General features: G+C 44.4%; 2 protein-coding genes across 3 annotated transcripts in view; one reads left to right on the plus strand and one right to left on the minus strand.

Moving 5' to 3' along the window:
* Positions 1 to 16953, plus strand: part of ANKLE2 (ankyrin repeat and LEM domain containing 2) — a 17068-nt gene extending 115 nt beyond the window's left edge. The window contains exons 1-13 of one of the 2 annotated variants that reach the window (XM_027689597.1): positions 152 to 416; positions 3404 to 3832; positions 4855 to 5046; positions 5805 to 5998; positions 6893 to 7081; positions 7367 to 7489; positions 7840 to 7906; positions 8508 to 8689; positions 10085 to 10191; positions 11022 to 11215; positions 12115 to 12775; positions 13173 to 13304; positions 13963 to 16953. In XM_027689597.1, the coding sequence (XP_027545398.1) occupies positions 167 to 416; positions 3404 to 3832; positions 4855 to 5046; positions 5805 to 5998; positions 6893 to 7081; positions 7367 to 7489; positions 7840 to 7906; positions 8508 to 8689; positions 10085 to 10191; positions 11022 to 11215; positions 12115 to 12775; positions 13173 to 13304; positions 13963 to 14200 (2958 nt within the window). In that variant the 5' untranslated portion in view covers positions 152 to 166 and the 3' untranslated portion in view covers positions 14201 to 16953. Of the gene's footprint in view, positions 1 to 151; positions 417 to 3403; positions 3833 to 4854; positions 5047 to 5804; positions 5999 to 6892; positions 7082 to 7366; positions 7490 to 7839; positions 7907 to 8507; positions 8690 to 10084; positions 10192 to 11021; positions 11216 to 12114; positions 12776 to 13172; positions 13305 to 13962 lie in introns of those variants that run through there. The other variant, XM_027689598.1, reaches the window with a different exon arrangement.
* Positions 16954 to 17142: 189 nt separating this feature from the next.
* The window catches only part of PGAM5 (PGAM family member 5, mitochondrial serine/threonine protein phosphatase), a 9820-nt gene continuing 509 nt past the window's right edge, over positions 17143 to 26453 (minus strand). Inside the window, exons 2-7 of the mRNA XM_027689719.1 lie at positions 26258 to 26430; positions 23056 to 23234; positions 22042 to 22167; positions 21505 to 21593; positions 21062 to 21195; positions 17143 to 19210 (exon numbers count right to left, since the gene is read on the minus strand). Coding sequence (XP_027545520.1) covers positions 19060 to 19210; positions 21062 to 21195; positions 21505 to 21593; positions 22042 to 22167; positions 23056 to 23234; positions 26258 to 26430 — 852 coding nt within the window. The 3' untranslated portion in view covers positions 17143 to 19059. The remainder of the gene's footprint in view (positions 19211 to 21061; positions 21196 to 21504; positions 21594 to 22041; positions 22168 to 23055; positions 23235 to 26257; positions 26431 to 26453) is intronic.

The following is a 26453-nucleotide window of genomic DNA, read 5'->3' on the forward strand; positions in this document are numbered from 1 at the left end:
CCCGGTGAGGCGCGAGGAGGCGGCCGGGCCCCGTCAGCGCCGGGCGGGGCGCCCGGGGGGCCCGGGGGGGGGGGGGGGGGGGGGGGGCGCGGGGCGGGGGAGGCGGAAGCCGCGAGGCCGCGGAGGTACCGTCGGTACCGTCCGTGCCCGGGGCCGCGGGCCGGGCATGGAGCGCTGGGCCGGGGCCGCCGGCGGCTGGGGCTCGCTGTGGGGAGCCGGCTGGGGCCGATGGCCGTGCTGGGAGCTCCTGGCCGCCTGCGCCGTCATCGGCGCCGTGGGCTGGCTGCTGCGGCTGCGGGACAGGAGGCCGGGCGGCCGCCGAGCGGCGGCCATCGCCCCCCGCCCGGCTCCCGCCGCCTCCCCCGCTCCCACCGCCGCCGCCGCGGGGAGCCGGCGCTGCAGCGGGACCCGCCCAGGTGAGAGACTGGGGCAGGTCGGGGGTGGCGCGGCCCCTCGGCCCGCGGGAGGGCCGGCACCGGCCACCGCCCGCGGAGGCCGCGCGGCCCTTTCCCTTCCCGCGGCCCTTTCCTTTCCCCGGCCCTTCCCTTCCCGCGGCCCTTCCCGCCTCCCGGCGCTGCAGCTCCGGGCGGAGCTCCGGGACCGCCCGCGGGCCCCACCAGGCCCGGCCCCGCTTTGTCCCGGCCGGTCCCCGGCGCTGCCCCACCCGCTCCCGCGTCCCCCCGCCCGCCCTCCCCAGGGCTCCACACACACGCGCGGTTTTCTTTCGTGAGGAGTTGTTCTTATTTTCCTTCCCCCTCCCCTCCCTTCTTGTTTTCCCGTGGCTTATTCCGAGTTTGTTTTCAGTTCTCTTTCAGCCGCCTAGTTCGGAACTGCTGCTGGCTCATTTGGCCACGGGCAGTACAGACAAAACCCCCACCCCGTGGCATGGCCACGGTTGTGCTGCCATGTGCTAATCCCGGTACTGCCAAAGACAGGATGTGACTCTCAATTCCTGCCTCTACAGACAAACAAACAAAAAACTCCGTGTTTTTTTTACGTTACTAATTTATTGAAGGATTTAATGAGTACTGGAGTACAATAATACTGTGATCCTTAAAAGTCAATCGTTCGTTCTGCCGTGGGACTAGTCTTAATTTTTTCTGGAAACAGATTCTGGTCGTTTCATGCTGATGCAGTGAGACAAGGGAAAATACAGTTCCTGCCCATTTTTTCAGGTTTTGGTTGCTTTGGAAGAACCCTCAAACATGCAGTTCTTAAAGCAGTTGTTCCTATTAGTAGAGGTAACTTGCACAGGCTTGTGTGCTGAACTGCAAGAGGGAGCTGCGTCAGCACTGTCTGTAGTCTGGATCGTTTGTAGTTACATAAAATGCATTTTAAGGTTCAGATAATCCCCTTTTGCACCTGCATGTAGAAAACGATTGAAGGATTATCTTAAAACAGGCAGTTGCTGTTTCACAGGTTTGCAAGTCACACCTTCTGTTTTGGACAGATCAAAATATGTGATGCAGGTAAAAATCAATGAATGCTTACCCAGGGTAGCTGAAATCATCCTGTCAGATAGATTCCATGGGATTTCTGTGTTGCCGTTCCAGCAGTGTTTTCCATTTCCACAGCAAGCTTATTGTAGAAAACTCTTCATCCTGACAGAAGATCTTAAACCAAAGATTGATTTCTTCACTGTTGGTCTGCTTTGCCATTTTGCTTTGGTTTAGTTGTGCCAGAGTTGTAATGGGCACACAAAATACTTTCTTTTACATAATGAGAAAAATTTTGAGCATTAAATTTTAGGTGTCAAGTTCTATCAAAACGTAAGAAACCAGAGAATTCACTCCTCCCCAACGCTTTTTGTTGTTTAACCACAAGGCAAGAGGAAGGATTTTTGTGTGTTCCTGCCTATTTTCCATACATGAATTATATATATGTACAGGTCTGCTCTTCTGCAGAATGATTGTGCTAGTTCTGAAACCTAAAAATAGGAGCCTTTCTGAGTTAATTCTTTAAGGCATTACGTTGACTCTTTAAAGTGTTTTCATTGAGTTGATTTTGCAATAATCTTCCTCACATCTGAGTTTTCATCTTTACTGTGTTTTTTTCAGTTATGCCGTCTCAAAAAGAAAATCCTTGGAACAGCAAGTTTTTATATTTTTTTGACTGGCCTGAAGGCTGCATTTTATTCTTTGATTAAAACACAATGGCACCACATTTATTTAAGAAAAAAGACAATTAAGAATTGGAAACAAGTGAGAAGATCTTTCACATCTGTCTTTGCAGTCTTGTGGCCGAGTCAGATAATCGAAACAATGAGGTTGCTTGGAGGCCCAGGAGTCCTCAGGGAACTGGAATCCTTTGGGGAGGCAGCTCAGCAGCACCAGCTGTGGCTTTGGTGCAGTGTGGTGGGTTTGTTAAGCAGAAATACTCTCATTTCCCATCGTTTCAGCAAGGTTCCAGTTAGTATTTGAAATATTTGGGGACAGAGGTATGTTCTCTAACCACAGACATTCAAAATCAGACGTTCATAAAAAACAAACAACTCTCTAAGGAAAGAGCCCTCAAGGGAAGCAACTGTCAAACTCACATGACTGTCAAGTTGTAATAGTTGGAAGTCTACTGAAGTTTGGCATTAAGTATATTTTCATAGTATTTCCTTCAGTTGTGGTTTTCTCAGCAAGAAATTTGTGTTGGTATCATGTTGGTCCAGTATCTTCTCATTGACCAGTGCAGAAGCTGTCAGTGTGGATTACATGGAGGGAAGTGTATTATCATAGCAGAGAGAAGGATTTTCCTTTGGAAAGGGAGAAATTCTTCCAGCTTCTGCTTGTTCTTGGAGAGGGAGATCTGAAAAGATCGGTTGTTTTTGTCTTCTGGCTGTTTGCTCTCAAAACAGGGCCTGGGAAACAACATGTTGTGCACATAATTCCAGTCTTGCATCATGGCCAGAGAAAGCCTCCCCTGGTTGCTGCATCACATTTATGCCTTAAGCTTTTGTCAGGTAGAAATTCTTAAGGAAATAATGGAAATAGTGCTGTGCTTGTAGCAGTAGGTGCTGCCCCTCTTCCTGGGGTTGACTGGTTGCCATGTCCTTGTATTGCATTGCACACATAGATTGTGCCTTTCTTGGCAGGAATCAAATGTTATTCTGGATTGAATTTTCACTCCAGAAGAAATTTGAAAGGGACAAGTGAGAATAAATGGTAGGCTGTACTGTTAAGTACTTGAGAGAGGAGGAAGTAAACTTGGTATAGATCTGACAGTTTAAAAATGTTCTTAATGCCTTGAATTGAAAAGTATTTTGTCTTCTCTGCACTGTGAGAATCTCATAAAAATCAGAGAAATTGTTGGGAGACCCTTTGTTCCTTGGCTTTAATACAGGTTTTAAATAGCAGAAAAAAAGTTGTGATATTTTTTAACGGTTTCTCTGCTGCCTTTTTTGCCTTCCCTACAGGTGAACTAACAATGGATACAATACTATCCCGACTGAAGAAGCTTGGCCCGGATGAGCTTAGAGAAGAGATCGTGAGAGCAGGACTGAAATGTGGCCCCATTACTGCAACTACCAGGTTTATTTTTGAGAAGAAATTGGCTCAGGCGTTGTTGGAGCAGCAAGGAGCACTGGAGGAACCAGGGGAGGCTGCTGGAGATGTCTCGGCAGGGAATCACAAGGGCCATGGAAGTGCTGCTGAGGAGCCAGACTTTGGGTACTGTGTGGGTCTGAACCCTCCAGAAGAAGATGCTGTGACACACATGAACTGTTCAGCTGCAGCCTGTGGAGCAGGAAGTGTTGATTCACAAACCAGTGCTCAGACACCATCCAGAGATCCTCCACTGTTCTACGGTGTCTGTCCAGTGTATGATGACATACTGGCCAGGAATGGTAAATACTCATTTCCCTTATTTCCAGTGATAAGCATTTTACAGTCGTGTCTAAATAGACCTTTTCTGTGTAGCAGGGGATATGAACACCACTGCATTAGTTTTGTAAGCAGTGCTGAAAGGATTTTTTTGTTTCTGTAAACAGTATTTATTTGATCTTCTGAGGCATAGAAACATGGTTATAAGACATCCCAGGTGTTCTGCTATTGTAGTTCCTACTCATGAGGGTCCTCTACCTAGTGTAGCTCAGATGAAGAAAATGATTTCCTATTGCTACTCTTGGGCCCATATTGTGCCTCTCAAGAATAAAAAGTAATCCTATAAATAATCAAAAAACTATTTATACTGTCATCAATTGAGGTTTAAAGCATCTCGTCTAAAAGTTTTTACATTTTCTTTCTGTTTTAATGCCAAATGGTATTGAATGCCAAATTGTATCTGGAAGCATCAGCCATTCTTCACATTTTATTTATGAAGACTGCAATAAGGAATTACTAAGTTATTTACTCTGAGACAGTAGTTTCTTTCTGTTAAAAAGTGAATATTCACATATTATGAACAATGGAATTTGAACAAATCATCATTAAAAGGGGAGGAAGGGGAAGGATTTGATTGATATCTGGGGTTCTGTGTAGAGGTTTAAAGTTGTGACAGCTACAAAGTTGGACTTTCTGAACAAGAGAACATCAAAAGTAATGCAGGGAGAATAAACTTGAGTTTGCATTTCAGTCTGGATGTGAAATGCTTGTTGAAGCTGGCCCATTAAAAAGGATGTTCAGGTATTGATTGGTAGGAATGGTCACACCCTGTACACGTGTCACCTGATGTAAGGAGTGTGCAGGAGTCTTCTGCTCAGTTGCTGAGAGAGAAGATTGAAAGGGGCTTTTGGTTCTTACACCGTGTTTGGAAGAGAAGCAGTTTGAGACCAAAGCTGGAAGGATAATCTGAGAATTTGGTAACCTGTTTCTAGGATCAAATCTGAGATTATTGAAGTGATGTAACTTTGGTTGTTCTTTGTTGCAGAGAGAGTACATGTTTATGAAGATAAAAAGGAAGCTCTCCAAGCTGTTAAGATGATTAAGGGTTCCCGTTTTAAGGCTTTTACAAACAGAGAAGATGCTGAGAAATTTGCTAAAGGAATCTGTGATTATTTCCCATCTCCAAGCAAGTCCTCCTTATGTTTGTCACCAGTGAAAATGGGATCATTTAACAGAGGTAAGTGAGGAGGTTCATCTCTGTACAGTAGATGTTATATAGTCTATTCATTCTTTTTGTGAGAGAAGAAGCAACAACTGCACTACCAATATACTAATAACAGGAAAAATTCAAAGGGTGAAGCACCTTAATAAACTGAAGTTTAAAACAACATTTGTTTTAAATGAAAAAAACATTACTGCTCTTCTAAAGCTGAAATGTGGGTCATGGTCTGCATAAATATGTTGCTTACTAGTCCATGGTCATATTTGTTAGGATTTGGTTTTAGTCATGGACTTCAGGATTTTCAGGTTTAATAAGACACTGATACAATTGTTAAGTATGTTAAAACTATACTTAATTGTTAAGTATATTTATAAGTTCAGAAGTAAAATGGTAAGCACTGACCATACTTCCCAGTGTTCCCAGTTGCTAGATTAAAGGGATCCAGGAATCACAGAACTGCAAAAGCAATTGTTACCTCTTGCTGAATTTTGCTTTTAAGTTTGGATGGGAGTAGACTGGTAATTAGAGAATTTACCAGTCCCCATTAAAGCCTGAAACAGTTTTACAAGATGATTAATCATTTTCCTCTGCCTCCCTATTACTAACTATTAGTGTACTTAAATGTCTTGTTATTGACCTCTGTGTCTTACTCCTGTACATTAAAGATGCAGAGTTAATATGGAGTTTAGATTAAAAGCTTTTCATGGCCTGGGTCTGAAGACAGTGATCACTGAGAAGAATGTATCTAGAAAGAAGTGATTTGTGTTTGATAGATGGCCTGTGCTCCCCTGAAACCGAAACTGCCAACAAGGAGAGAGCCAACAGCTATAAAAGTCCACGGACTCAAGATCTCACGGCGAAACTTCGGAAAGCTGTGGAGAAGGGAGACACAGCAACGTTTTCAGAGCTTATCTGGAGTAACCCTCGCTACCTGATCGGGTCAGGAGACAATCCAACGGTTGTACAGGTGAAAAAACCCAACAAAATAGGAAAATCCACATTCCTGTTCAGTGATGTAGCTTTTGAGGCCTGATAGCAGAGCTGGAAGGAATGTTTCCTACCTTTCCTTCAAGAAATCTTGTTTCAACCAGTGCAAGGTTTCCCAGTGTTTGTTGGTAGTAGCTGAAAATGAAGAGAATCAGGCAGTTCTCTGTCCTGTGTAAGTCACCCATGATGGCTGAGAGGTCTCTGCTCCAGAAGAGCTAAAGGCACTGTGTGCAGTTCTGCAGGTGAAGAACAGATTTATTCCGTAGTGAAAGAATGGTCTTGTCTTCATATAGTATTGGTCTGCTCCAAATAATTGCAATCTTTTTAAAAACAGACTGGTATTAAAGACCAGGGTAGGGCCCAGGCTGTAATTAGTTGTTCCTACAGCACTGCTTACCTAAGCACCACTGTTAAATTTCAAAACCATGTATAAGGTGCCATTTAGCAAACACTGACAATCTTAGCTAACAAATGCCTTCTGTCAGACCAGCTTTGGGAAGCTGTTAAAATTTTTTGTGTAATACAACAAAGCACAGCTGAATTTTATATATATATGTGTGTGTATATATATATATACATTCTCCTGCTCTTTTTGCACACTCAACTTCCTACTTCCTTTTATTGTGATATCTAAATATATCTTCTTTGCCACAGTTTTGCCCTGCACATGGAAAAAGACTATAGCTGAGTATAAGAACAATTGAATTAATTATGAGAATAATGTGGATGTAAAGCTGCATTAGTCTTTACAAAAATATAGTATAAGACTCAGTGTGGGAACTTTTAAATTTTCCCAGTGGAATCAGTTACATGTATGGGTGTAAGAGAGCTGTTTAGATTTTGGTTCATTCTAATGGTGGTGGTTTTTTTCCAGGAAGGGTGTAGGTACAATGTCATGCATGTGGCTGCCAAGGAGAATCAACCTGGGATCTGCCAGTTGCTGCTGGACACTTTGGAAAATCCTGAGTTTATGAGGCTCATGTACCCCGATGATAACGATGCCATGCTGCAGAATCGCATCCAATACATTGTTGACCTTTACCTTAACACACCAGATAAAATGGTAAGATTTGGGTGGTGACCTGGTTGTCATAGTAATGGAAGGTCTTAAGGATGTATAAGTGAGATGGTAAGACAGAAGGGGACACTTGTAGCAAATTGAGCTATTCGTGAATTTTGTGGGTCTTAATAATCATTATTCTGCAGTATGGTGGGAAAAGATTTATCAAGAGCCCAGATGATTAGTCATGACATTTATTTAATTTTCCCAGTTTCAGAATCAAATGTGTGGTATTGACCTTATCATCTTTCTAAGTGCATATGAATTTTTCCCCTTTTCCCACTGCAGGGATTTGATACTCCACTGCATTTTGCCTGCAAGTTTGGGAATTTGGATGTTGTTAACGTGCTTACCTCACACCCAGCTATTGTGAAAAATCCAAGAAACAAATATGATCAAACTCCAGCAGAAGTGAGTCTCTCCATGTCCTCGACAAACACAAAAATGTTATGCCTGATCAGTATTTTTCATGTTCAGGCATTTAGTAAGTGCTGTAGGTAGAGGGCTTGTAGTAAGGTACTAGTGTTATGATTTAAGTGTAAATTTTTGATAACATTAGAAGTATTTTATGTTGACTGTATCCGTGGAAAAGTTTTAGATTTTATAGGTATGGATGTGTTTTAGTGGTTTGGTCTTCTATGAGTTAAAAGTACAGGGTGAGATGGAGAGAGGCCAATACTGTGACTGTTCAAGAAGACACATTACAGTTGATTTGAAAATGAGGTCTTATGCTTGACTAACAACTAAAATTATATTAACAGGTAGTTTGTGAAAGAAGCAAGAATAAATCTGCAGAATTGAAAGAAAAGCTAAGGGAGTACTTGAAAGGTCTGTATGCAGAGTTTTGTGCTATATCAGACATGTGTTCTGGCTCTTTGCTGTGTCGTGTTCCGTGTGCTTTCTGAAGCAGTTCAGAAATGGTGCTGCTGTACAGTGCTCTGAAAAGGAAACTAAAACTGAGCAGGAACAGAAAACTTGCTGTGTTTTAAGTGCTGTGGTCAGAACTCTTAGTGTGGATCACAAGGTACCCTCCCAGCTCTGGACTCATTCAGCCAGCCTGGAGCAGAGTGTTTAACCTGGAAGGAGCAAAGCCCTGTGCAGGGCAGGAGCTGGATCTGTTACCCTGGGGGCTCCTGTCATTTCTTGGACACAGCACTTTCTCTGTCTTGTCACATGTGTGTTCAGGGGGTTGCAAAAGGAGGTTTTGAAATTTGTTGAAGATCCTGAGGGAAGGACTCTGTGTGTCCTTGCTCACACACCGTCTGTAAGCAGGCAATAAATACTGAAATAGTGAGTTTGAATTACAGCTGAATTTACTAATGAGATAAAGTCAGATGGTTAAGTGTCTGGGTGCATTGATACCCTGGGAAGAAGCAGCAGGCTGATGTAACATAAACTTCTTAAGGAAGCTTTGTATTCTTTATTTTAGGCCGATATTATGTGCCACTCTTGAGAGCAGAAGACAATTCCTCAGCTCCTGTCATTGGGGCGCCCTGGTCACCGGATCAGACGGATGATGGTCCCCAGAGGACTTTATTTAAATACCCTGGCAGCCCCAAAGATCCAGTGTTGTCCATAAGAGCTTTTGCAGGCCCCATGAGCCCCTCAAAGGTAAGGAGAGAACTTTATACCACTCTAATGCCTATTTTTTCCTCTTTCTGAGTGAAGAACCATTAGAAGATCCTGCACAGTTCCTTGTGTGGTGTAACTTGCTCCTGGTACAGATTGTGGCTCTTTTTCTTGAGGAGATTGTTCTTCCTCCATGGAGAAGCACACAAACCTGTACATATTTTTTTGTTGCTGAAAACAGAACGTGGTGTAAAGAAGAATGGAAGTTCAGTCAAAAGAAAGTTTTCTTCTTCCTCTTGGAATCTCTTTGAAGAGCACCTTTGTCAGACCTTTTATTTCTTACAGATAATTGCTGTAGCTTTCTAACATGGAGCAAAGCCTTTCAGTGCAGCTATGAATCAGGTTGAAAAATCTTAACTATGTCTTTATCTAATTTCTAGAAATTGCCACTGGATGTTAGAAGCAGTTTATCACCTCTGCTTGTTGAGTTAACATTTATATATTTTTCTAGGTGGAAAAACTGACAACCAAGTAGTAGGTGTTGGGATACTTTTGGAAAAGTATTGATTGTATAGCAGAAAAGCAAAGTCTTTAGTTTTCAGAAGGAATACTTAGATACCTGTTAAGTATATTATAAAGTTATAGGTATTTCTTTGACTCATTTATCTAATAGGAATGTGCTGGAAGTATGACAGCTTTAAAAATGGTGAATAAATACAATGGAGGACTTTGTGTCATCTGATGCTTGAATTTTTCAAGGCTGAGTTTTACCAAGATGCTTAATGTTTTTTCTTCTAAATGATCATTTTTCTGTTCAACTGACAGAAATTTAAATACCATTTATACTCTGAAAAGTATTACTTTAGGGGGTAAACAGTTCATCATTTTGATTGCTGACAGATATTTCTAATGTCTGAATGTATTTCTTAGTCATCGTTGTGATTTTTGTCATATAAAGTCAAAAAGTGTGGGATTGTACAAAAAAATTCCCTTGAGGCATTCCAACTTCAAAATAGCAAGAATATGTTCCTGTAGTTGTAGTGATTCTGTGCATATAAAAATCCTAGAAACCAATGACCAGGAGGGCATTTGAAATTAAATAAAATTATAGTGACGTGGCAAAATTACAAGACACTTCTGTTTCCTGCTGCACACAAATTAAAACCAGGCAGACCTGGTGTCTGTAGAGTGTTGATTGCGTGTTATGGTCCCTCTCTTGTAATGAGCAGTTAGGAGATCAAAGGTAAGCAATCCTGGGAAGAGCAGCTTTGTCCTTCATGGCTGGAGTTGAGCGATACCCGTGGCAGAACTCGAGTTCTTTGCCTGTGGACAGCAAACAGCTGAATGTCTTCTACACCTCTGGGTAGATATTCAGCCAGGACTGAGTTGCTTCGTGTGGTAGGGGGTAGTTTTTTAATTTATTTCTGTTTTTTAAAGGCTGAAGAATTTCGCAGGCTTTGGAAAACTCCACCTCGAGAGAGAGCTGGCTTCTTTCACAATGTCAGGAAATCTGATCTGGAGAGAGGTGTTGAAAGAGTTGGAAGGTATCTAAAAGACTACCAGAATAAAAAATTAATCATAGAGCAATTAAAAGCAAAAGACTGTGCTGAGAGTACAGTTATTACTGAACAACATGTTGGGGCAGAAGTTACTGCAGAAATATTTAATGAAGTATATTGTAGTTGGATTTTTACTGTAATTTTGTGTAAACACAATAGCTAAAATGTGAGACCTGGCTTTCATAGCTTTGGCAATAGAGACAATTGAACTGTTATTGATGGAATACTTTTCTCCAACATTGACTTGCCTAATATATCAGAAGATGTAAAATTACAGCCTACTTGTTCTGGGAAGTGAGGGATTGTTAAAAGGGAGCAGAATGAAAAGATCCTAATACCAATAATGCTGCTTTATAAAAGCTGGGGGGGGGGTGTCCTTGCTGTTAAAATACCTTCTATCAGCAACATATGGAAAAAACATACTCTGTTAAAAGCTGACTAGATTTCATTCTTTAAAATAATCCCTCATTTCCTGCTACCTCTCCCGTTCCCAAATAGAACAAGCTGAATGCAATGTCATTCAAATTTGGTCTCCATCAGTGGGAATTCATCTCTATCTGATGTCTAGATACAGTCACCTTAAAGGTGGCAATGTTTGTGCTGCAAACTGTAAAACAGTAGATTAAATTTGAAAAATACTCCAGAACAAATGAGGTGATACTTTGTTTGCTGAGGATATTCTGTGCTTTTGCAGACTGTTGATTGTTGCAGAATTGTGTTGCCTGTTCATAGCTGATAGAATGTGATCAGAAAAGTTATTGTCAAACTGATATTTCTGTCTTCACAAATGATTCGTTTTATTTTATTTATTGCAGGGAGTTAGCTCATGAACTGGGGTTCCCGTGGGTTGAATACTGGGAATTTCTGGGCTGTTTTGTTGATCTGTCTTCCCAGGAGGGGCTGCGAAAATTAGAAGAGTACCTGAGTCATCGTGAACTGAGCACAAAGGCTCAGCAGGAGACAGGGGAAAATGAAACCTGCAACAGATATAAAACACCCCAGCCCTCGGGTAAGGAAAGGGCAAAGCTGCAAACAACACATTGTGCCAAGGGACAAGAGGGAGAGAAAAAGCTTGGTGCCCAGGGGAGGTCATATTCACCTGTTGTGGTTGCTGTTATTAATCTGTTATCCAAACAATCTGATTGTAGTACTGGAAAAGCAGCCAACAACACTGTGAATGTAAGAGAAGTACAACAGGCTTTATTAGATGTTCTTTATCTTTCATATGAAGTGCTTTATTTGATTATAACCCCCAAATGAAATCCCTGTAAGAAAACCTTTTGTAATCCACGGGTACAGAATAAATAACTTTTTACAGTAAAAGAATTATTTACAGTTGAGGGTGAAAGACAAGGAGCAAAATCCAGGAAAGCTTTTATACCTTCTTAGGCCACTACTTGCCATGTGTTCATGGAAGCCAACACTAGTCCCAAATCTTTGTGCTCCTCTCTCCTCTTCTGTGCAGTTATAGATCCAGAAGGGCTCTGCTGCTGGGATAAACCTGGCCTAAGACCCTGAGGGTCATTGGACTAGTCATAAGGCTTTGTGCTTTGGAAGAGGTGAAAACTTAGGCTGTTCTGTATTAGTAACATTTACCTGCCCTATTCTGCTTTATTCTGTTTTGTCCTTTGTTGCTGGTTAATGGTTGAAGTGGGGGGTGGAGGAAATGCAGTTCTCAAATGACTAGGATAGGAAAGGTTATTTGCAAAAAATACACAGCAATAATGTTGTCATTTTGCATTTGTAGCTTTAGTCAGATTAGTTCATGCTGTTGTTACATAAATAAAATTAGAGAGGGCTTCAGGAGATAGAACAAGGCACAAAAATTGGGTATTTGCTGCTGGTTTATTTACTCGATACTCCGTTGAAAGTCTTTTTACGTGTTGCTCTTACTAAAACTGCTTCCAGGGAAGAGCAAAAAGTCCTGCAATTCCATTTCCGTGGGTGCATTTTTGGACGAGGACGAGGATGACATGAGCTTAGAGGAGATCAAGAACAGGCAGAACGCGGCGCGGAACGTCAGCCCCGCGCCGGCCGCCCGGGAGCCCGGGGGAGACATCGCCGAGCGCGACATCCTGGCCGTGGGGCGGGCAGCAAACATCCTCCCCACAGCTCCACACCATGGCAAGGAGGCTGCCCCCAGCAGAAACGGGTTCTGCAGCCCCATGTCTGGTGAGAGGATCATCAGCAACAGGAAGCAGCTGCACGATGGGGAGGAACGTCTCGGGTCGCCCGTCTCCAATCTGATGTCGGAGTTCGAAAGCCTCTCGTTCCAGGAGCAGGAGGTTGCAGGAGTATCTCATCAGATCACTGAGAAAACTGACAATGAGGGGATTCTGGACAAGGCCTGCGGTGCAGTGTCACTGGCAAGTTCTGAGCCAAGTGTTGCAGGAAAATCTGGAGAGGCCAAGTTAAGGACAGAACACAAAACGCCATTAGAAAAGGAGAGGCTGTCTAGGCAGTCTGGGAATCTGACTAAGGAGGCACAACAACGTCAAGAACTCTCTTCCCAGAAGTTTCTCTTGAAGGCTTTACCCATAAATGACAATTCTAAATTATTCCTGCTTGGGTAAGAATTGCCTTAATTTTGAACACTTATTTTTCCTTGGGCTTCTGTTTGCAAACACAAGATGCTTTTGACAAAAGGTTGAGGTGACACTAAACACCCCTGATTGCAGTCAGGCTTGAACAGCCATCTGAAAGGGCCCCAGTGCTTGTACAGAAGCTGTGCAGTTCTCTTGCACCTCATTACCTGACCATACAGCAGAAGGGAGAAATTTATTCTGAGACTTCTGTGTAATTACAGACAGTCATTTGTGGGGGGGCTGCTGCATGAGGAAACTGTGTTTGTAGAGGAGCACAGTAATCTCTTTGCTTAGATAAAAATGAAGAGTTTTGGAATTGGGGTGTTTATTGCCTAAACAAATCCATAGTTCTCTTTTCAGGCAGTTGTGTTTCTGTTGCAGGGAGCAGCCCTCGAAGCTGGATGGGGATGTCCTGGCAGCTCTGGAAGGGGCAGAGATCGATGCACAGAAATACCCGATGGTTTCCAAGTGGAAGCTCTCAGTGCAGTCCTACTCCTCTTCTGACAGGCAAAGGTATTGCTGCAAATGCAGTCAAATGCTCACAAAACCTTGTTTTAAATACTCAACTGTGTTAACTGTTGCTGTGTTTCTGAAGTTAATCACCAGGCCTTTCTGGCTGGTGTCTGTTCACACCCAGTAGTTGTGCTGTTGGTTGGTAGTTCATCCCTGTTGTGGATGCAGTGCAGGAACTCTGTATTGCTTTGCAGTACTTCGCTTGTGCAGAGCGATATTAAGATGAATTTAATATGTTCAGGGATCTTTTTATGACTGTTTTTATTTTTACCCTTTATTACCCCAGTCCAAAGGAATTGTTCGTGTGAAGGATGGTGTGTGTTAAGTTTTTTGAGAGAATGTCATGTTTTGCCACACAAATAATGGACACAGGCTGCCTCTTGGGAGGCCAGAAGACATGTTATGCTATTTATATGTTTTATTTTTAATATTGCTGGTTTTGGGGACCCAAAGTGACAGTTTTTCACACAAGTGGCTCCCCGTGGTAATTTTACTGACATAAAGATTGATTTCCATTGTGACAGACACTGTCCAGAACACTGAGAAGTCCCTTGCTTAGACAACCAACAGTTTATACACAGTCATGATGAGTTAAAGTGCTGCTCTCCTCACTGCAGCCTTCTTTAAAAAATGCAACATCACTTCTTGTTTCTTTCAGTTGGCCCAGCCCAGCTCTGAAGGCAAAATTCCGGTCCCAAACCACCGCTGCTGGCCTTCCAAATGCTTCAGTGTGTCCCAGTTCAGGAAGAAGCAGTCCCATCCCTGGAAGTCCAGGCAAAGCCGGCAGTGCCACCTCGTTCCCCGCAGAGCCGGGCAGCCCCGGGCGCTACAGCCCGGCCTCTGTGCACCAGGCCCTGCTCAAACTGCGCTACCTGGCAGAGCCCCCTGCCCACTAAACACCAGGCATGGCCCAGACTGCACTTGTGTTCTCACTGTCTGATTGGGGGGAAAAACTACAATGTTACTGACGTGACAGGAGGTTTGTACTTGGCTATTTATTTTTCCTCAGTTGAGGACAACTATGTTTAAAACAATGGAATATATGTCTTAATGCCATATACGAGATAGATCATTACTGGTGACACGCAGGAAGTTCGTGACAGTGCAGTTGTCCAGTAGCTACAGTTTAACCCTTGTTGCCACTAACACGGTGAGCTGAGCCCTCCCTTAGCAATGGTGGGATTTGCTAGCACTAGTTATTGTTATTGTTATTGTAATGAACACACGGCCCTCAACTGCCTTTCTTTACCTTGGACAGGCCAGGAAAAACCTCATCAGCAAACAGAACCTTAGGAGAGGAAAGAGATGGCAGGAAGGGAAATGTTCTGCTTGCAGCAGGAGCTCTGAGAGCAAAAAGGCCAAAACCTACCTGGGTAATGCAAGGACAACTTCCCAGTAGAGAACAGGGCTGTGAAACCCTGTGCACAACCAAAGTGTTTGTAGCAGCAGCCTGGGCTGGGCAGTTCTCCCCACACACTCCCTGTCTGTCTGTCTGTCCGTGTGTCCGTGCACAGAGAACGCGACTCTTTGCTTGTCGCCAACCCCGGGGTTGACCCAGTGCTGTAGAAACTGCTGGGATTCCTTTCAATGGTTGTGTGAAGATTAAGGAAAAAAAAAACACATAAAAATTAGCTGATTTTTTCCCCCCACAGAAGCTTTTAACATTAGCAGATTTTAATAGTTATTGCACAAAAGCACACGAGCAATAATCTCAGCAAATTTACCAGCAAGATACCATAATGGTCTAGTTTGTAATATATTAGTGTGGTAGCCAGTGGCCCATGAGGTGGCTCCTTATTTCCCAACTGTGAAGAGAGAAGAGTGAGGACTATAAATATTTTTCTTGAAATCTAAGCTTTTACTGTGTCTCCAGCCTTGACATGGTAATGAGTTTTTGTTACAGCAGTCGATAGTTTTATTCTTCAGCCTTCTGTAAGAATGACTTGTTTGGACAGCACGATGCTGGGAGTGAAGAAAGCTTTTCAAAACTCCAGAGTTTTCCATATCAAGCCTAATGGTTGTAATGTTGCATGAAAGGCTTCCAGAAACAGAGCTCTGAGGTAAAAAAATAATGTGATGAGAAGGTGAGGCTCTGGCACAGCTGTGCTGGTACAAAGGGATGGATCAGGGAGCATTATTGGTGCCCCACAGGCTCTGAGGAAGCACCTTGGAGCTGTCAGGGAAGTGCCCCAGGCTAAAAACACCAGTGGGAGGCAGGAGGGGTTGGCTCAGCTGCCCCTCGAGGGTCCCCCCGGTCCCGGGGCCGATTCCAGCCCCTGTGGCTGCTCACACGGCAGTGACTGTTCCAACACCAACTGTGCACCCTCCGTAGGACAGATACAACACTGCACTTAATGCTTTTGCAAGTTCAGTAGTGCCTTTTGTAATATATTTTTTTAATTAAATTTTTGTTCTTTTAGAAGTTGAAAAAAAAAAAAAGTGGCATCCACTTACTATGGGCAGATAAAACACAGTTTTTCTCTGGGCTTTCTGAACAGGATGTCTTTTAATGTCTCTTAGGTTTGATTATCTGGTGTGATAGCTCTCCACTGGGGGAGAGACTCCTCTTCTAGAAATTCTTAAAAAAAAAACCAACAGGCTTATTTTGCTCTTTTGTTAAAAGTAAGCCTAGTTCCATTGAGCTGGGCATTAGAAAGAGCTACTTTACATAAATGCCTCTCATTCAGTCATATTCCAGACACCAAGCAGGGGCTTGGGTGGGTGTCATGCTTTAAGAGACATTTAAAAACAAAATACAACTCACAAAGAGAACCTGCTGTTACATTAACTGACTTTTTTATACAGGTATTTTTTGTTGGTGGTTTTTTTTCTTTTTTTAATTTGTTTTTTTGATGCAGCAAACTCCATGGTCTAAAACATTTTAAGGTCCCACATACCTACAGTTTTACCTTGAGAGGGTTGGGGTTTGTTTGGGTTTGGGGTTTTTTGGGGGGAGTTGGTTAGTTGGTTTGGGTTTTTTTAAATAATTTAACATTAATAAGTTACATCTTTATCATTCTGGAGAAGCGACTCAGCTCATCCCGTTCCAGCCACACTGACGGGTAAGTTGCTGCAGGGGCAGCTGCTCTTCTCCACGCTGGTCCTTCTGAGCTAAGAGTTTGTTACTGAGCCAGGAGACTGATACTAACACACTAGTTCTTTGTCCTTTTTACTGTTGTTATGCTTTACTTTCATTTTTTTAATATTTAAATGTATGGTACTGGTATGTACATGTAGCCAGACACCTCCACACCCCCCTCCACCCACCCACCCCTCCCTTTCACTTTGTAATTTTGGTTTGGTTCCCTCAAGAGAGTATTTTTTTTTAACTGTGTTCTATAATGTGCATTAGTCCAGTTGTACTGCAGAGCTCATTTTTCTAACCATGTGTTACTTCAGCTATGACAAAAATAGCAATTTATGTAGCGATTGGATCATTTGTGATTGTGAAGAAAGCCCTTTGACACTGAGCCTGTGGAGACACTTTAAATCAGAGTGATAGTGCTTGAATTGTGTTTTCTTGGCCAAAAGTTCACTTTTAAAGGTGCAAAATATTAGTTGTGGTTTTCGTTGGTTGTTTTTTAATTAGCAAAGTGTCATGTTAAAAATGCAGAACAACCCCACTTTCTATTAAAAACCAAATGAACAGTTGGAAGTGTCACCCTCTGTTCAGTGTGTGGGGCACGGGGAGCAGGAGCTGCGTTGATGCCACGACAGGGTGACTCACTGGCTGGTCCAGACCTTGCTCACACAACTACCTGCACCTTTGTGTGTGTGCACAGTGACCCCCAGAGCTTAGAGGACTGCCTTATAGTGTTGAAGAGACAGGAACTCAGAATTTGGTAAAAAAATATATATTTAATTTTAAATTTCATACTTTTTCCTCCACCTTAACTGTCACCAAAACTTGTTAATTTGTGTACTTGTGCAGAGAGGTGTTGTGTGTCTTCTGGTTGCCCACGGAGAGCCTGACATGGGGAGTGTAAAGGGGGGTTGTGAGAGAGTTTGTGTACACACACACACAGATAAAAATACCCAGCACATTCATCTGACTGGTGTTGGTGCTCCTGTTCCACGTGGGGTAAGTGACACTTTGGCTCCAGCAGCTCCCTCTGTGCTGGCTCCTATCCCAAGTTTCTATTTCAGATGGTTGGAGCTAAAAGAACAAAGCTGGCAGGTGAAGTGTTGCCCTCAGCAGCCTGGGACACTCCCTGTGCTACAGCTGCTCGTGCAGCCACTCAGCTGAAGAGACAGGAAAGAAAGACAGACCAAGTATTTTATTCAAAACTTTTAAAAAGTTAATAGACAAAAACTGATAAATTATTCTCATTGCATAAATGAGAGAGACGTCATGATGGTTTCTTCTTGCCCCCACACCCTGCACTACACAACGATCATGGGTTGTTCCCTGCTGGCCCCAGTTCCCCAAACTCGTCCTGCTGTAGCAGTGTGGGATCAAACAAGCCCCTAAACCCTGTCTCCAGAGGTTGTGTGCCCCAATTATGCTTCATACAGCTCTGACAGGAGTGAGTTCAGGCTCTAATTAACATCCTTATTGATAAGAGAACCTGTGAGACAAGTCAGTTGTGTTTGCTGTCCCCACGGCAGACTGTGCACACACTGAAATTTTGCAAGACTGCAGCTTTTACCTGAGCCAAGTTCTTCCAGGGGTTCAGGTGCCCAGCAAAGAGCTGGAGTGGTGCTGAGCCCTCCCCTCAGCAGTGTCAGAGCTGTAGGAAGGAGGCACTTGGAGCACTCTGCCCCAGGCCTGTCCCACACATCAGCCTAGAAATGCCATCCCAGGGACTCCTGTGCACCCCTGCAGCAACAGCAGCACTGCAGAGCCTCTGACCTGCAGCACCACCCCTGCAGCTCAGGGGGGCCATTTCTGTGCTGGCAAAGGAAGGTATCAACACAAATCAATGGGAGAGAGCACTCAGCAACTGAAAGCACTTGCAGAAGATTGCTGCCTTCCTTCCATCTCACTGCTCCAGACTCACCTCTACAGCCTTCTCCAGACCACGTTTTAGTTAAAGGCTTTACAAAACTGAAAAACATCGTTCAGAACACCTTAAAGGACATCCTGAGGATGGCAGAACACTTAATATAAGCAGCAGTTAATTCTAGCACCACAGCTCTGAGGCAAATGGGGTTTTTACCCTCTTTGCTTTATGCTCATAACCTCCAGGCACAGTTTACATGGGCTTTTTGGGGGCAGAGGAGAACAATGACACAACATAAATATACACACTTAAGAGCTTACAAAACTGAAGCTTTATCCCTTTGTCCTTTGAACAGCAGAATACCCTGTTTGTCACTTCTTCTGCAGGAGCTGTAACAAGCTGGCTTGTCTTTTGTTTTAGCTGCAGTGAGATAAGAGGCTGTTCCCACACCAATGACTTTCCTGCACAAGAAAAATATCCACAGGAGCAAGCTTTGGTTAGAGAAATTCACGGCAGGGTGGGGAAAAAGTCAGTGCTCTTGTAACTGCTGAGCAGACATTCAATCTCAGTATTCCACAGCTCAGCTTTGAGTTCTGGGGAATACTTAAGGACTGGACAGCTTCAGGCTTACAAAGGTTTCTTCTTTTCTGGACTGAAAGGCAGATATGAATATGAAGGAGGCAAGGGGCTAAAGGACATTTTAAGACAGCATCACACCCCAAGGTAACAAAAACTCTAGTGGTACTGTGGCAGAACGTGCTAGTGCAAAGAGGCTGAGGCAGCTCCTGGGCAGCCATCCTGTGTCTGCTCCTTCAGGTGCGGGTGATCTTGTCTGGGGGCATGAACCCCGTGTCCCCCAGTGTCCGCAGGGCCACCCTCCCGTTGGGCCGGATCACCAGGTGAGTGATGCTGCCGTTGTTGAGGGACAGTCTCAGCCAACCTTCCGGGGGGAACTGCAGTGCCCTGGGGAAAAACAGACACAGGGATTACTGTAACGTGCCTTCACAGCATCGCCTTCTGCCCCACATAAAGGGGGGAAGGAAAAAATATAAATGGTTGGGCATTCTGCAGTTTCCATGCCAATGCTCCCAGCCAGCCTCAGAAAAAATCCTCTTCTTGTGGAACTGATATAAAACCACAGCCTTGGCAACTGGACTGGGGCCAGCAGTGCCCTGGGATAAGCAGAGTCCAGCAGATGGGGGTGATTAGTGCTGACAGGATTAGTTCAGACCGGCAGAAGGCAGGAGCTCTGCTGGAGGCTCCGGAGAGACCTCAGCACAGCCAGGACAGTGCAGAGCACAGGGCAGAGCACAGGGCAGAGCACAGCCCAGGCTGTGCCCGAGGCAGCTGCAGCACCACAACACCCTGTGCAGGTGGGGACAGGTGGGCAGCTGGCTCAGAGCCCAGGCGTGGGTGGCAACATCCTCAGCAGCCATGGCTTGTTACACACCTTACACCAACACGGGAGGGGTGCAACGACCAGAGCACACAGACAGGCTCACTCCAGGGGCCTCAAGGGGTCTCTGGAACAAGTTCACCCAACTCCTTTCCCTCAGCTACATCACTCCCTGTGAGGGGCAAGAAAAAGTACCTTGTGCCTTCTATAGAAACACAGTATCACAGCTGGTCCCCAGCTATTCTGAAATTCCTGACCCAACAGGAGCTCCATCCATTGGATTAAACAGCTGGAAAAAACACCACGCTGTCTCAAACACCTTTTTCCTCAGATACTGAGGAATAACTTTGGTTTTGGCTGTTAGGACAGTCTTGTAGAAAGCCCAAGAAATTAAATACCAGCCCCAGCCAAGCTAGATTCAAAGGGAATGTTACATGGGTCATGTGCAACTGTTCTACCACACAGCCTGGAACAGGAGGCACAGAAGAAATGTTAAAATGAAGAGGGAAGGAACAGCAAAGAGGAAAAGTACGTAAGTATTTCAGAAAAAGCCTCGGTAGGAGCAACATGATATTTTTTGGCACAGGAAGGAGTATTCTTTTTACCTGATCAATAATTTTAAGTACAGCAATTTTGAAGAGCTCTAAAGCGGCCCAGAGAGCAGACAGGCTAGCACTTAACTAGCTCAGCTAAATAAAGCTAAACTGAAGTTGTTGTAAGTATTGATCAGATTAAAGTTTAATCACATCTGTCCTGCTCACGACAAATTATCTTACAGACAGTGTTTTGTTGAGAGGGAAGAGGAATAAAACAGACTCAGCTGACTGGACACAGAGACAGGCAAGGATCCAGAACTGTTTTCTCCTTCCTGAACAGCCCTGATGTTATCGGAAAGATCCACTCTCCCCTTAATCCAATACTGGATGTTACTGCAAAAACACACTAATGCAACTTGAACACAACTCAAAAATCTCCATTAGTAAAGAATTCCCCGAACTAAATCAATCTTTCACGATGTGAGATCAAATTCATGTCACCTCAAGGAGACACATCCAGTCAGATGCTCTATTTGTTGTCTTTTCCAACAGTCCACACAGGCACCGCCCTCAGGTTTATGGAAGCAGCAGCACATGGTATTAGAGTAACTGTTCACATGTACCAAAAAGCTGAGTCTCACCAATTTAGCCATTTTTGCTTTAGAATTAGAATGAAATTGTTCTAATTTTCAAGTGTATCTCGTATCTGCAAATGAATCCTGCGATGAAGCTGCAGAAGCAGCTGCTCACAATGCAGGCACCGATCTCCAACCCCTTCAAACAAGCCAAACCAACCCATGTCCCACCCCAGTGGTCCATAACCCCCCAGCAGCTCAGTGCAGCCTCCCCTGAGGCAGAGCTGCCCTGCAGCCCCAGCTGTACCTGCAGACGATGTAGCGGATGACGTTGGCGTGGCACACGAAGATCTCGTAGCTGTCCTCCTCCTGCTTGGCATCAGCTCTGTGGATGAAGTTCCGAAAAGCTGCCTCGATTCGAGCTCCATCTTCGTAATACTGCTGAGGGCAGGGAGGGCAGAGTCACACACAGCTCAGAGCCCTGCACTGCCACCAGGGCCTCACCTCCCCCAGAGCTCTTTGGGACAGGGAGGCACACGAGCCTCAACTAACACTCGAGGGCTGAAGGGATTTTAACTGTGCTGTTCACTTACTGGGCAGGAGGAGAGCATGCAATTATCTAAAGTCTATGATAAAAACCATCAGCTCACACACTGCAAGTTATCACTGCTGTCCATACAGAGTATACTGAAAAAAACAAATCACAACCAACAACAACAACAACAAAAAAATCTTTAAAGAAACAGTTACCACAGCTTCTGGTTTCCAGTGGGAGACTGGAGGGTCTGGTTCTATAGGGGCTCCCTCTCTAAGCAGATCAGTACTAATTTTTTTGACTCCTGAAATATCAAATACACATTCAGAAAGAAGCTGTTACTTTACATGCTACTACAAACAGCCCCACAGCTCTACAATCAATGCATTTTTCACAGTCTTTCTTCCAGGGAGCTTCCTCTCCATCCTAAAGTCCATTTTAGTCTCTCTCTCCAACACAACTATTTTGCCATCAGCAAGACAAAGTTTATTTCAACTGAGAACAGCCAGACCAGCTTGGCACAGCAAGCTGAGTCTTCCCAGACTGCTGCACTTTGAAAACGGGTACTTGTACTTTTAAAGATATACTGCAAACAGGCAGAATTACAGTTGTAGGTTTCTTTATTACAGACATATTCACACAGGGCTGGAAAATGGCTAAATAACATCTCAACCTTAAGGACAAGCTTAGAATTCTACTGGAAGCACTTTTAAGGATCAGAAGACAATGAATAATTAAGGGAAGTGTCTTACCTGGGAGATGTTTGCTTATAATTTCAGTTGTTTCAGTTGCTCTAGTCATGGAGGAGTGGATAATCTGATCAAATTTTAATCCCAAGCTTGCCAGCCTGTGTCCAGTCAGCTCAGCCTGCTCTCGACCTTAAAAAGGATATTTTCATTACATAAATTGGTGACAGTCTCGGGTCTCACGCAAACCACCACAAAAGGTGTCCAGCAGACACGAAAGGTCTCCACAGATGCTTTCAAAAAGAAACTGGAAATCATTTTTACCAGAGTCACTACTTACTCAGACCAAGCTTATTGGTTGGATTTCAAGTCGTATTTCCATTGGCACAAAAAAATTCTTTGCTTTTTTTAATTAGGAAAAAAAAATAAAATTAAAACTTATGGAACGACTTTCACTGAAATCTTCAATATCCCTGCCAGCCCCATCCCAAGGAAGTCACTTCCAGGAAAAGGCAGTGCTGAGCCAAGCCACCTGTCTGGGGAGCACAGAGGGACTGTGTCAGACAGACCCTCCCAGGCCTGGCAGAGCCCTGCTCAGCAGGGCAGCACCAGCTCCAGAGGTCACGGGAAAGGCTCCATCCCATCTCCCAGGTGAAAACACAACAGACAGGTTAAGTCATTTACTTAAGGCACAGGATGAGACAGGATTAAGATTAGACTTTGTTACCAGTTTAAGATAGCACCTGAGGTCTCAAATTAGCATTTCCCTCCTGTTTGCACACCGGTAATTAAGGTTTGGGAGGAAAAAACCACCACAATGGCAATTTTTTGCCCTCTCAAAACAGTGTTGGCACATATATATAATCAAAAAAGCATCCACTGCTTTTAAAGTACACTACTAAAAGTAATACCAATTAGCATTTGAGACCTACTCGCAGGATCAATGAATTAACACAGACAGAGGTTATCCTCAGTTCAACTAACTGATTAGCAGCACTCCCAGAAACAGTGACAGTGGCAAAAGTGAAATGCATTTAATTATAAAACACTCCAAAGGCTGATGCTGTGAGTGACACGTACCGAGTGGGGTCAGAGTTCTGTCTTTGTCAGCCCGGCCATCCAAGTTATACTGGGAATGACGGATAAGGAATATGTGCCTGGTGGCTTTTGCTTTGCAGTGATCCAAGCGAGAGGAAAGTTCTTCTTCCCCAGTTTCCTCATTTTTCTTTTTGAGGTTGATAAGAGCCAGTGGTTCACGTCTAAACAAACACATTTAAAGAGTCATTTTCAGGTAGGGGAGACTAAAAGGAGGAATTTTACAGGTAGATACCCTTGCCTTATTTCCAGATATAATTGAAGCACTAACATTGACAATTTGGCCATTTGTATCACAAACCTTTGTGTGACAGGTATAAATAAATATAGGTTTAAAGGTGTAACTTGACTTAGATAAATTTGCTGTTTAGTAAAAGCCACCTCTGAATTAATTCTTGGAAAATAAAAGCAAAAACACAACAGAAAAAGTTAAATCCCAATGCAAAGAAATGGTGTACACTAAAACATATGAAAGCCACAGTCTGTCTCGACAAGAAGATTATAAACAGTAGCAGAGACTTTATATTTCAATTCCTGATGATTCAGTAGTTGTTCTTGAGATTTTCAGTCACAGGTGTAACAGTAGGGTTTGTGACTAATCAGGAAGGATACCCAGGAAAAGAGGAAAAGGTGCTGACTGATCATAAAGAAAAGAAAGTGCTCCATATCCCTGTGATTACACTGAGAAAATTTGCACTTTATCAATCTACATTTACATCAAATGGCTAAAAAACCATCCCCCAACAATATCCTAGAAAGGCTCCAACCTTCTGCAGTGCACACTGAGAATTATCTTCTGCCTTAAACCAGGTCACGTCAGGTCTCTGCAGTCACTTTATCTGTCAGCCTGGAGTGTGTCCTTATCCTTTCATCTTTTTCATTACTCTTTCCCCTCACGCCACTTTAATCTCTCTCCCCCTTGTCACAGTGCACATCACCCAGACAGTGACCTGGTTCCTCCCGAGGACAGGGAGGATCTTCCCCTCTGTGCCCTGGTGCCTCAGTGAGTGCCACTGACACCCCCCCTGTCCTGTCACACCAGCCCTGCCCAAACCTCCCACAGTCGAGCCCAGGCCCTTCCCTGCACTCATCCTGTACCCCACTGATACAAATCCTTTTGCTACCTTGCTCCACCTCAGAGTGTAAATCTTTCCCTTGATCTCATACCTAAAAACCAGTCAGTTCGTTTGATTCATACTTCACTTCTTCCATTAAACTCGTTTGTTGAGAGATTTTTTAAAATCAAAAATACAACTTTTATTCAGTTTGAGACAAAGTAATCTAGTCATAGAAAATTGCTGCTTCCTGTACCTATTTCTACAGCTCACAGCAAGACTGGCTTTGAAAAGCCCTGCTGCCTCCATTTTCCTTTAGTGAACACATGATTTCCACAAAACAATGAGGCTCAACATATTTCTTAAGCTGTTAAAGTTCAGCAAGGCATTAAAAACGAAACAAGAGTCCAATAACAAGACATTCCATTCCTATTTCATAGGATACTTCTTTTGATTCAGTGGAAACTATACTGCTGGAAAGACACATTAGGAAAACAAAAAGAAGGGTTTAAAATAAATTCAAGCACATCTGTAAAGCAGCAAAGGGGATAACTCATCTGATGGCTGAAATAAAGTTTTTCACATGAATGAAACCTGTATCTGGTCTCCTCCACGAACTGAGCTGTGCAATTCCTGTGCAGGAGGCACAGACCAGTGCAACACCCCAGCTGTGGTATCCACACCACGAGCAAGTCTGAAATGCAAAATACCCTGCAACTCCTTTGTTTCAAACTTGCAAAGCCATCAGTTGCTAAGAATATTGTAATACCTGGTTATCTGCTCAGGACCTGACTTTGTAAACGTTCCCTGCCCCCAGAGGGGAGTGGTCAGATGCCCTGGGTGTTTATGAGCCATTCAACAACTTTCCACATTGTTCACGTTTTCATGCTGCTTCTGCCAACAACACCCAAAAATCCAAACTGAGATTACAGGCAGGCACAGCCAAAGCCACAGCACACCAACTGGCAGGCACCAAGCAGAAGAAACTAAAATTGATCTGTGGTAATATATTAACACTTCCACTGTTTGCATGCCATGACAAATGGTGACACTGTGCACTGTCATTGACTGCTGTGCAGTATCATCTGCTGTATTTGTTCAGGCAATTGCAACAGCTCCATTGCTTATAGAACAACCTCTGCTTCCTGATTTGGTTAAAAAAAAAACACGAGTCTGAAAGTAGCTTAGAATCCCTGAAGAAAATCAACCTTTCAGCAGAAGCAGGAAGGCCTGGAGCCACAGTTAAACAAGCAGTTTTAGTACCTCCCTCAATGTAACTGTGTAACCAGACATAATCTTATTTAATAAAGGTTTTATTTTTATCACTGCGGTGTACATAGCCCTACTTACACGACCATCTGATCCTGTAGCCTCTCAGAAACCAAAACTGGATGCATTATAAAATAAAAATCTGTTAGTGCTTAAGTTTGGATTTACCATGATTAAACTGGAGCCTGATATAAGTCTCCCCAGGGAGATAATTCTACCAGACAGAAGCTAAATGAGCCAAAGCTCAATACAGATATCTGCACGTTCTAATTAAAGAATGATAAAAAAATGCAGTTAACCCTTGCGTGAATGTGTTTCAACACTGAAGAACACGACTGAGTCGGGTTCAAAGCACCATCACCTTTACCAGGATTTAAAAGCAGTAACTGGGAGTTTCATGAGCAGCAGGCCCAGGGCACACCCAGCACCTGAGAGCGCTCGGCACCCACACGGGCACTGCCACCGAGCTGAGAAACCTCGCTGCAGATACAAAACAATGAGATATGGACTAAAAAATAAAAACAAACCCACACAAAACCCCCGCACGTCTTCTCCCCAGTACTCACAGCATCACAAACCCGAGGCTGAGCAGCACCAGAATAAAGGGCTCCACCTGCCCAGGGGAAAGTCTCCGAGCTGCCTGAAGCAAAACCCGGCGCTGGCACATCCCCCCGGAGCACTCCAGCGTTTCGCGGGTGCTCAGGAACTCCAGGGACATTCTGCTCCGAGCGGTCACCCCCGGAGCTCCCCCGGAGCGGGTCCCGGGCCCGCCTCGCCCCGGGGGTGCCCCGTCAGCCCGGGCCGGGGGCAGCTCGGGGGCACCCACCGCCCGCCCCTCACGGCCCCCCCACCGCCGGGCCCACCTGTCCCAGTTGCTGTCCCAGTAGCCGCCGCTGCCGGCGGGTCTCTCGATCCACCCGGCGGCGGGCGGGCAGGAGGCGGCGGGCGGCAGCAGCAGCAAGCCGGGCGGCGCGGCGGAGGCGGCGGGCACGGCGGAGCCCGGCGGGCGCGGCTCGCCCTCGCCGCCGCGGGCCGGCTGCTTGCCCACGACGACGGCGG

This window comes from Neopelma chrysocephalum, unplaced genomic scaffold, assembly GCF_003984885.1.
Source record: "Neopelma chrysocephalum unplaced genomic scaffold, ASM398488v2 Primary Assembly neopelma1_77, whole genome shotgun sequence".
In the NCBI taxonomy this organism is placed as follows: domain Eukaryota; kingdom Metazoa; phylum Chordata; class Aves; order Passeriformes; family Pipridae; genus Neopelma; species Neopelma chrysocephalum.